The sequence below is a fragment of the Sinocyclocheilus rhinocerous genome, unplaced genomic scaffold, assembly GCF_001515625.1.
Source record: "Sinocyclocheilus rhinocerous isolate Xijiao unplaced genomic scaffold, SAMN03320098_v1.1 scaffold1422, whole genome shotgun sequence".
NCBI lineage: Eukaryota > Metazoa > Chordata > Actinopteri > Cypriniformes > Cyprinidae > Sinocyclocheilus > Sinocyclocheilus rhinocerous.
In genome coordinates this window covers 422,025-433,990 of record NW_015623657.1, presented here as the reverse complement: position 1 = coordinate 433,990, position 11,966 = coordinate 422,025, and the positions used below count along the sequence as shown (strand labels likewise).

Sequence of the window (11,966 nt, the reverse complement as noted above, 5' to 3'; positions counted from 1 at the left end):
GCACGCGCTCACTCCTCATTGCGGAAGCGCCGCCGCCGATGATCTGAATACACCGACAAACAAGCTGGAGTTTAGCGATCTAAATGAAAGCGTCTTTCAGCCGGTCAGTGTTCTGTCATGAGATCTCACTATATTTTTTGCGATTGTGATCGCTGAATTAATACACTTACTCAATCGCTGTTGTTTTAATAGAGAAATAGACTATTGCAATTATGGAATTAGTGGAATTACTAGGAATTTCACTGTTATAATATTTTTTCGTTTGTTTTAGCCGTTTTCATAATGTAGACAGAGAGATTGCATAAGTCTTTGGTGTTGATTTATATAATAAAAAGCCTATAATAAATCAGTACACTAGATGAGGTAAAATACACCATGTATGTGTCCACATTCTATTGATTTGTGCTTACTGGAGAAAGTGCAATACTGAAATGCAAAAGTACATTTCTCAAATGACAACAATCATTACGATTATAATTTTGAGAAAAAAATATGTTTTATCAGTTTAACCATTATACAGAATGACGAAAAGGTGACTAATATTTCATTGACTAAAAAACCTGACTAAAATGCTCATACATTTCATTGAATAAACAAAAACAGGACAAGTTTGTCTAAATATGATAACTAAAATGTACATTTGAGTAAGACTAAGACTAAATTAAAAATGGCTGCCAAAATTAATACTGCTGTACGGTTAATTACTAATAATCTTATTGCTAAAATGTCAAGTTTTCTTCGACTAAAACTAGACTAAAATACTTTAGATTTTCTTGGACTAAAACTAGACTAAAATGTTGAGACTTTTAGTCGACTAAAACTTGACTAAAACTAAATAGGATAAGGTTGACTAAATATGATATATTTGTTGACTAACGAGGACATTTTAACACGGGACTAAGACTAAGACTAAAATGAAAATAGCTGACAAAATTAACACTAGTCCTCTCCTCTGCTAACACCTCTCCATTCTTGATATTCAGGTGGCTTTAATTTACACATTTGACGAATAACCTTTGTGAGTCACTGGAGAATATCAGACTTGAGCTAAACAGGCTGAAGAGTTTAAAGTCGGCAAATGTGTTTAAACACAGAGCAAATATTGACGCAAAAACTGCTGGGAGGGAGAAAAATTTTACCAGCTGCCTGTTGTCTTTGTGCTTTAATGAAAGGGCTGTGAGATATTTATGCACAGCTCTGAAGGCAGTCTATGACTCCAACACCCGCTGAACAATAGCAACTGTGGATTCACCCGCCATGCATTAGATGCAGCCGCCTGCTTTTTCAACTAACATGTTGTCATCATTTACTCAAATGCCAAGTTTCAGAATAAAAGTACATACAGATTTGGAGAAATTTAGCATTACATGACTTGCTCACCAATGGATCCTCTGCAGTGAATGGGTGCCGTCAGAATGAGAGTCCAAACAGCTGATACAAACATCACAATAATCCACAAGTAATCTACACCACTCCAGTCCATCAATTAACATATTCTGAAGCAAAAAGCTGCATGTTTGTAAGAATCAAATTCATCAAGGCATTTCTCAATATGAGTTCATAATTCATAATATCGCTTCCTCCAGCAAAAAAAAAAGGGGTCCATCCCCTGCTGCCCTCGCATTAAAAAATAAAATAAAAAATCCACTGACATTTGTTTCGAATGGTTTTGGCTTGTAAAAGGTGCTTGATCTGTGTATATTTCTCTCCTGATTCAGACGAGCTTTTCACTTCACAAGACACTAACTGAAGGACTGGAGAGTTGTGTGTATGTTTTTATCAGCTGTTTGGTCTCTCATTCTGACGGCACCCATTCACTGCAGAGGATCCATTGGTGAGCATGTGATGTTTTTATCAGCTGTTTGGTCTCTCATTCTGACGGCACCCATTCACTGCAGAGGATCCATTGGTGAGCAAGTGATGGAATTCCACATTTCTCCAAATCCGTTCTGACCTTGTTCTATTTGGATGGCCTAAGGGTGAGTAAATCATAGCAAATTTTAATTTTGGGGTGGACTATTCCTTTAATTACAATAGAGATTTGCAGACCAGCACAAATGGCCTATACGTCTAATGTGTACTGTGCAGATTAGAAGAGCTGTCGCTAAAAACATTTCTCCTCCATTCAGCTCATTATGTTGGTCATCTGGCTTCACAAATCCAAGAGAGAGGTTTGAGAGGATTTATTTGTTTACAGCACATTGGATCTTTTGAAGTAGATCCCATTAGCATAATGATTATGCATACAAACAGCCTGATTCCGACTCAATTCTGATTCATCTGGCCCTCAGTGGTGGGTCTTTTGCCTAAACAACTACATCAGTGTCTCTCCAGAGAGGAAAAAACAAAATAAAAAGACGCAGGTTTTGATGTGCTGAAATAAAACAAATGTAACTCTAGTGCTAACTCTACATATCATCAACATCCCCTACATTGGGCTAACAAACTATATAATATAATATAATATAATATAATATAATATAATGCTCAAATGTTTGGACAACAAATTACTACTATTATTGAATTTTAATTACTGAAAATACAGTAAAAACAGTTATATTGAGATGTATTTATTTATTACAATTTACAATAACTTTGTCATATATTCCTGTGATCAAAGCTGAATTTTCAGCATCACTACTCCAGTCTTCAGGTGTCACATGATCCTTCAGAAATCATTCAAATATGCTGCTGTGCTGCTCAAGAAACATTTATTATTATTATTATTATTATTATTATTATGTTGAAAACAGTTTTTACTGCTTAATATTTTTGCAGTGCATTTTTTTCAGGATTCTTCATTCAAAAGAATAGCATTTATTAGATTTTTTCTTACCGATTTCTTGTCACGGTGATCGGCCGATACCGATGCCGATTCTGATGCTTCAAGCTTTATATAGGCTGTTTCAATGGGCGCACGCACCTGGCCCTTAGTTAACTTCCGGTCTGTGTTTGTTTATCAGTCTGGCTATGGCACCGGCTACAATGCGGTTAAAGTTAAGGTGATGAGTAGACTGAAGTTGGGCAGTTAATGCTGCTCAATGTGAAAGCCCGAAGGTGATGGAGATTTACCGCTACATACAGAACCAGCTTTACTGATAAGATGCGCGTTAAATATCGCATGCGATTTATCGTGCAGCCCTAGCAGATACCCTGTAAATTAGGGCTGTGCAATTAATTGAAAAATGGTTTCAATTTCGATTTTGGCCTCCAACGATTATGAAAATACAATAATCGAGATAAAACGATTATTGCGCCCCATTCCGCCCCCTTTTCCAGCGCTGTGCTTTCGTTCCTCCATAAAAGCCCAATTTCACGTGCAGCACACCTCGCTTTTTTCAGACCGATGAGCTTTGTAAAAATCAACGCGTTTCAGGAAGGCGGGGCATAGAGGAGAAACAATAATGTACAGTATGTGGAAAATAATGTGTTTTTTGAACCTTAAACCGCATAAACACATTTCATTACACCAAATACACAAAATAATGTTCTTTTTAGCAGCATCATATGACCCCTTTAAACTATTTTCACTGATGAAATTCAGGCAATAGTGTTATATTCAGGCAATATAAGTTACTTATTATTATCTTCTTGTTAACTGAACTGTTGTCTTAAATCAAGATCACATTTGCAAACTCCCTTAATAATCATTAAAAGCTGTCACTCTCCTTAGTTCATCGCAATCTCACAAAGTTCCATTATAATCAACAAAGCCACCTACACTGCACAATATATATCTTATTTACACCCTGTCTACACATTGTTTGTTATAATGAGAGGATTCGTGAGCTAGCAGAACTCAGCACTGAACAAATCGCTGGTGTTTTGAGCGGTGAGTGGATTCTGATTAACAAGGAATCCACAGATATGTCTGTGATACATTACTCAACGCTGCAAAAAAACATGCTGTAAGTAGAAACGCTCCCCTGATCACAAACACAAATATGCTGATCGGGTCAGTCGCAACGGTGCTCCTAAATATTTTTGTCATAGTCGCTGTAGTTTTTAGTGGTCGACTGTAGAGCCCTGTAATGTCTGACTTCAAGTCACACATTTGGAGGGTCACAGTGTACTTGCAAACAAATGCCCTACTGTACTGCACTCTCAATCATGCCAGAGTCACATTGCACTGCAGGACTGGTGAGGCAACAGTATAGATGTTGTACAGAATCATATTAATGAGTAAAAGCATGTGGAAAGATGTAAACTTGTACCCTGGTATGAACAGCGATCTTGCAGTAAATCAAATATATCAAAGCAAGTGTCTGGAACTCTGGATTTCATGGCTCCAGTCAAAATTCAAACAATATCAAGAGTTGCAAAGAAGAGAACTAGCAGACCATATGGCAGATCACACATAATCCTGTTAACTCTTAAGACAGACAGGTGCCTTAGTTTCTCGCTCTTCACTCTCCTGTTACATGCTGTCTATCCTTTAAGGAGAAAGAGTCAACGCTTAAGGCCTCACTGACCATCTGTAGCATGGCAAGACCTCGTTTAAAATTGCAAACTCCAAACTCCCTCAATTTTAGGGAGTTAGGGTGAACAGGTTTTAATTGATCCACTGAGAAACCATGTTATATCATCAAGGTACCAAACGATGTTATATTATCAAGGTACCAGGCTACAGAGAGAAGAAAAAAACATAGTTGTTGGATTTGCCTCTTTTACCAAAAGAATTGCAAAGCATTGAAAAGATACTTGAGTTTTGTTTAAAACACTTAGTATCACATTAAAGGGTATCCTAAGTGTACATTATCATACTAAATTATATAAACTCTCAAAATTAAAAGAATATGCAGGGTTTGGTAAAAGTTAAGCTCAATCAGCAGAACTGGCGACAAAGTTTTATTAGCACAAAAATAATTTTAACTCTTCTCTCGTTTTCTTGAGGAGCCCCTACCATGTATTGAGTACATGTACAGTAAATGAGCATACTTTCCAGAAGGCCAACAATTCATTAAAAATGTTTTTTTTTATTGGTCTTATGGAGTATTCTAATTTGTTGAGATAGTGAGTTGGTGGGTTTTTGTTAAATGTGAGCCAAAATCATCACAATTAAAAGAACCAAAGACTTAAACTACTTCAGTCTGTGTGCATTGAATTTATTTAATACACGAGTTTCACAATTTGAGTTGAATTACTGAAATAAATGAACTTTTCCACGACATTCTAATTTATTGAGATGCACCTGTACCATTGCACTCTTGTATCTTTTGCAGCATTTCATGCATGAAACAGCAGAATTTAACTTGTGTTTATCAACATTATGCAACAAAATGCTATTAAATGAGCTTGGTAACCTAGAATACTTTATTAAGGTTCGATGCAAAGACATACAAGCAATGTGCCAACGTTGTAAACACTGCATTATGTTGCAGTTACAATAACGTGAAGCAGCTTTTCATGAATGAAAACTGGAGCTCTGACATTGATTTATTCTGTGGGATAAAGCTGATTCACACAGCAGCTGTCTGAATCACAATGGACAGTGTTAATCGCAGTACAGCTCCTCTCCCATCACAGGAGACTGGCACAGACTGACCCCGAACCATCACACCCTTCCCATCTCACGGCACAAGAGCTCAGCTGCCATGGGTGGGCTAGCTGTGATGAAATATGGGACTTCCTCAATGTGCAGTGTATCATAGGAGTGTGCAATAAAAGTAATTGTATGTCAGTGGACTTAAGGATGTACTTATGCGTCTTTAAATCATACTCAGAAGTGTACCTGAGATAAATTTAGAAGGGCACACATGGACAGACATTTGTAATTACTGGATAATTATTTAATATAACAAAATTTCTGGGGGCAAAGACATATTTTAGAGCTAAACAGGACTATTATAGTTAACTGAAACTAAAACCATAAAAAATAAAAATAAAATAATAATTAAAAAGTGCACTTTTGTTACTTGAAATAAAACAAACATTACTTGAAATAAAATAAAATTAAATAATTTAGATTTCAGCCAACTGCAAAGAAAATAAGTTTAATTTAGTTTAACTTGATGTACTAAAAAAAAAAAAAAAAAAAAAAAAAAAACTTGGAATAAAAAAAATGTAAAAAATGTATATATTTAAAAAAACACAAAAATACTACAAAAACACAATAAAATTACTAAAAAAAGAAAAGAAAAGAAAAACTGAAAAAAGAAAAGAAAAAAAACATTAAAAATATGAATAAAAGATATAACAGTTCTACAAATTTTTTTATTATTTTCCATGCCATTTCCAGTTATTAAGTACTGGATAAGAATTAAAAAAATAAAAATAAAAAATAACTAAGTTTGTCATCACAAACACCAATTTCTAGGACAATAAATAGCATCAGATCGATCAAAATGCATGAATTAAGCATTAATTGTCCATTTATTAAATAATGGCAATGTCATGAAATCAACATAAACAAATCAAACAATTCAAACAAACCAATATATAAAGACTTTTCATGGCGCCAACCTACAGTATGATCATATGTTGGTTATTGATTTTACATGCTGCACATCTAGATGAATATCATGTGATACAGAGTGTAACTGTTCCTGGATCAGCTATACCTCAAATCCATGAGCTCTGCCTGCGATCACATGACACTCTCATCAGCCTCTATCTTCTGCTAGATGTTAAATTACATTAGAACATAGCTGGATCCACTCTCCACGTCAACAGATGCCCATTAGCTGCACACCACAGATCGGATACCATGGTATAATCAACAATGCACGTCCTAAAACAGCATTATATTGGTACTATCATGGTACAAGTGAGTAAAACAAACCACAAAGAAGCACTACGGTACTCTGCCACGGCAATATCACAGTATTCTTTGAAGTACCTTGGCTTGGAGTACAACATAAATGCTAGAGGGTCCCACTTTAAATTAAGTGCCCTGTACTTACATAAAAAAATAAGTACATTATACTTATTGTGTTCATATTGCATTGCAAAACACTTTTGCTGCTATTGAGGTGGGATACGGGTAAGGTTAGGGACAGGTTTGGTGGTATGGGTAGGTTAAGGTTGGGTTAAGGTAAGGGTGGGTTAAGGTGTAAGGAATGGGTCAATAGTGTAATTATAAATCTAATTACAGAAATAAATCACAGATGTAATTATATGCAGGTCTTTTTTTTTTATATAGGCCTAAGTACAATGTAAAAACATATATGTACACAATAAATGCATTGTACCAAATGATTCATTTAAATGTAAGTTAAAGTGTTTTTGAAAAATCACATACCCTGCCTTTAATATAAAGTGGGACCTGCTAGAGTATATGAATATTAGGGCGGTCATGCATTTTAATATGGCACATGTCCAACATTGTACACTGTGGTAATAGTGATGTATCATGTAGACTAAATACTAAAAGTCCTTACTTTTTGTAGACCACGTTGTATATCAATACATGACAATGAGGGTTAAAATCAAGTTACGAGAGTTTTACTGCAGTAATTATGGTATTTCTGTAATACACTGACAAGACACCGTAGTGCTATTAATATAACAAAGTGTGATTCCCTTAAAAAAATGTAAGGGCGTTACCATGGTACAGTGGGGTAATACCGTGGTACTTCCACCTACTGTATGAATGACGGCATTTGCGTGGTACTTTACCTAATACGTGGTATGGTAAACTCTCCAAAAAGCACCATACTTTTTGAACACATAACCCTCATGAGCAGTTTTCTCTTCAGTGAGCCGTTATTCCACCATCATGGTTATTAATGGACATAAGCGCATAATATTTGAGTGTGTGGATGATGCTGGATCACACCCACCGTCTATGTTCTCTCTGTCGCTGATGTGCTGCAGGTTGCAGCCCGTGTCCTCTCGGCTCAGCTCCGGTTCGGGCCGGTACGGCTCCAGCCTCGAGTGCGCGTTCCGCCGGAGCTTCGGGCTGGACGACACGCAGCATGATGTGCTGTTCCCCATGAGTCCCGCTGTGTGCGGATAAACAAACGGCCACTGATCGACGGAGCCCCGCCGCAGATGATGGGCGTAACAGCCGCGGACGACGGGATGAAACACGGGCTCTGCGATCCGCGAGAAGATCAGTCCCGTGCGAAACGCTCGTGTAGAGACATCAGCGCGTTACGATCGCGAGCGTCCTCATCAAATCAACACATAATCCACGCGGACTGCTCTCGGGGAGGTCAATGTTACATCGTATCGTTCAGCTGTCAGTGTATCACCGAGCTCACAATCACACACACACACACACAGACAGAGAAGACGGAACAGCTTCCGGTTCAGCCTCTGACGTCAGTCAGAACGATACATTTTGTATCTGCTTGCAAGCGATTGTAATATTAATACGATATGGATGGGGTACCTGATAGATTGTATATGGCATGTTTGTATTTGGTTAGGGTTAGGGTTTGTCTATTTGGTTACATATTAGTCAATTAATGGAACCTTTTCTGTTTGTGCTGTATTCATGAAACGAAGTATTTTAATGTAGGCTACAATAATATACTCGGTATTAGTGTATTTTGGTGTTGAATGTTAACATATTATAGACTATGTTTATATTTTGTAGGTGTATATACTGTATATAAAGTACTGTATACACATATACACACAAATATGCATTTGCTTAACCCTACAAAACTCATGACTTATGAAATAATAGGAAGATTTTTTGATAGATTCGGTTTTAATTAAGAAAAAATTAAGGGATTTTTTTTTTTCAACATCAACAAAAGCCATCTTAAACTGCGAAGTATAAAGTGTAATGCCTCTCAAGTACATGTATTTACACAAAAATTGCATGAGGTAAATACCCTATTTAAAAAATTGTTACAGGTAGGGTAATGATCATTATTGCTGATTAATATAAAGTTTTTGTGGGGGAAAAGGTACATCGTATTCTGTCTACATACAAAACAAGCTAGGAACAATTTGCAAATTTGTTTATTGCTTTTTACGGATTAGAAAATCAAGATCAATCACATTGGTTATTTCAGTAGCATGTGTAAACAGAAGCCTGATGCTACTCTAATGCAGCCAGCAATCAACACTTTTCATTCATTTCACTTTTTACTTTAATAGTGACAGCTGTAATAGAGCTAGATTCATTATGCAGGGGCATTTTTGCCCTCTTATCTTTAAATTGGAGGGCATTTTTGTTCATTCTGGTGACAATTGTGCCCCAAGCTCCTGTTAATTTCTCATTGATAGTCATTTGTATTGTTCCATTTGTTTTCCCCGTGCTTGACAAATCTTGTGTACATGTTTATATGGTTTATGAGGACACAAATGTGTATAATGACAGAGGTATTACAACGTGAACATGGCTTATGAGGATACTTCCTGTTGATAGAAAATACAGTTTGTACAGTATAAACCATTACACCTATTTAAAGTCCACGTGTGTGTGTGTGTGTGTGTGTGTTTCACCTACACTAACATCTCTGTAAACAAGAAATGGCCATTAGAATGTAAGTAAGATTACAAGGTTTTTTTTTACCTTTACCGGCTACAACAAAAGACTCTTTATTTAAGCTTCACACAAAAGGCCTCATTAATGAAAGGTTCATGTTGGCCAGCAGTGTGTTTATGTTATCAGCGCCTAGTTTGATTTCATGTCATTGACATCATATCACAAATTCAAATCTTTCTGTTCCAAATGAAAATTCAAAAACTATACTGAAGACTGTAAACATACAACAGAGTTAATACATAACAGATTGTCTGAAGAAGAAAGAGAAATACAAGGAACAATATCAGCAATATCAGGTATTTCTCATTTCCTAGTCAGCTATTAATAAGTAGGCTATCACATCTTTCAAGATTGAAAGGCAAGGCAAAGGTTTATGTCACATGGACAGTACTGACAAGCGCAGCACACTATCAATCAATGCAATGCAGCAGCGCCCTCTAGTGGTTTAACGTGATATCTGCACTTGTTACATTTAATAGAACAAATGTAATACAACAATTGGTAATACTGACCACCCGGGAGTTTTACAGGAAGCGAAAATACTGACATTTTAAAATAAGAGTCAAAGAATGATTTTCATTTAAAAGCAGGAAGGTCAGAGATCAAGTAATTTGCATGTGCAAGTCAAGTCAACACACCTTTATTTGTATAGCGCTTTATAGAGTTCTGATTGTGTCAAAGCAGCTTTACAGTATCAAACAGGAAAATAGTTTGTCAGTAATGCAAGAAGACAATAACAAAGTCATTTTTCCAGCTAAAGTCTGTTCATGTGCAAATGATGTGCATGTGGAGCCTCTCCAACCTCAGAATCTCAAACATCCAACGAACAGATCGGTTTGGCTTTAATGCTGTACCGCCTTCACTGACAGGAGGCGCTATTGAGCAGTAAGACTTTACAGTAACGGGAGAAGATTAATTATATCCAAGCCGAAAAGAATAACATATCATAAAAAAAAAAAAAAAATCAGATTAATGACATTAGTTCAACACGCAAGTAATAAAAAAGTCATTAATTTTTTTTTTTTTGTTATAAAAAAAGTATCAACCAGATGAATGAATGTTGAACTCATTAATTCTGATTATTTGATTATTTTAATTACTCATCAGCTGTGTTAAATAAAGACATTTAACAGATGGTCCACAAATAATGTGGTTTCATATTTAATTTTAAACATTTCATTAATTTTAAACATTAAATACTATAGTTAAACTTTAACTATAATAATAAAATAAAAAATAAAAATAGCATTTAAGATTTAAAATGGAACACATTACCAAAGTGTTTTTTTTTTTTTTTTTTAGTGTTTAATTTTAACCATATGACTGTAGTATTTTGGCATACTGTAACTTCTTACCATGGTACACTTTTTTGTGTGTGAAGATTTAACAGAAAAGTTGTGTCTAAACAAATTTAAAAGATGGATGGATGTTATCAACCTAATATAATTAATGTTTTCTGGCTGAAATAATGTCTTTCTCAGAGTCCAGGCATGTTGGGTTGTGCTCACGGCTCTGGACCAAGTCATTTAAAATCAACCTCTAATTAGAGCGGGTTAATATCAGATAACGTTTTCCTTTCATTAACAATAAAGAGGTCATTATGATGTTTTGACAGACAAACCCCATCCTTAATAATCACGATATCATCTGAAGACAATGCATTTGTACTCGAAGGCTGATAACCTGCTCATTCGGATTCCCATTTTATTGCATCATTTCTTTCCTCTAGCAGCACAAGTGCCTCCAGAAACCATTTAATACAAGACTCTACAGGACAAATGATTATTACTGTCTGACAGACTCAGACAATGACACTGTTCACAAATTATAATATACAGATGATTAACGCAGCATATGAACAATGTTTACAGAGAGCAATCCTGTCAGTATAGCAGTGTGCACAGCTGCATATGAAGCGAGAAATTGCATCATTTCTTTCCTCTAGCAGCACAAGTGCCTCCAGAAACCATTTAATACAAGACTCTACAGGACAAATGATTATTACTGTCTGACAGACTCAGACAATGACACTGTTCACAAATTACAATATACAGATGATTAACGCAGCATATGAACAATGTTTACAGAGAGCGATCCTGTCAGTATAGCAGTGTGCACAGCTGCATATGAAGCGAGAGACTGTGTGTGCTGCATCGCAATTCATATCAATGGATAGCAGGCATAAAATATACACAGAAACCAGAGCCATTAACACAATCATGATCTGGAGATGGTGCCAGTCTTTGTAGCACCTTGCAGTCTGATTAGGGGAAAGTGGAACAGAAAGATATTTTTGAGCAGTTTGATCCTGTGAGAAAAAGGTTGTTCTTGGGCTGGTTTTCTCCTGGATGGTAGTGGGCAAAACAGCCCAAGGGATGAATGGCTGCTCTTACTAGGGGTGTTGCTAGACCCATTTACTCATAAAAGACCCATAGCGAAAGACCACTGTGGCCCAGTAAAAGTTTACTGATAAATTCGTATGTGTCAATAGGATTGACCAAATATATACAGTATATATATA

The 11,966-nt window shown here is 36.1% G+C and overlaps 1 protein-coding gene across 1 annotated transcript in view; it reads right to left on the bottom strand.

Annotated features, from left to right (window-relative positions):
- LOC107717517 (cyclin-Y-like) overlaps nucleotides 1-8,240 on the bottom strand; it is a 43,870-nt gene extending 35,630 nt beyond the window's left edge. Inside the window, exon 1 of the mRNA XM_016524325.1 lies at nucleotides 7,782-8,240. Within this exon, the coding sequence (XP_016379811.1) occupies nucleotides 7,782-7,935 (154 nt within the window). The 5' untranslated portion in view covers nucleotides 7,936-8,240. The remainder of the gene's footprint in view (nucleotides 1-7,781) is intronic.
- Nucleotides 8,241-11,966: the final 3,726 nt, after the last annotated feature.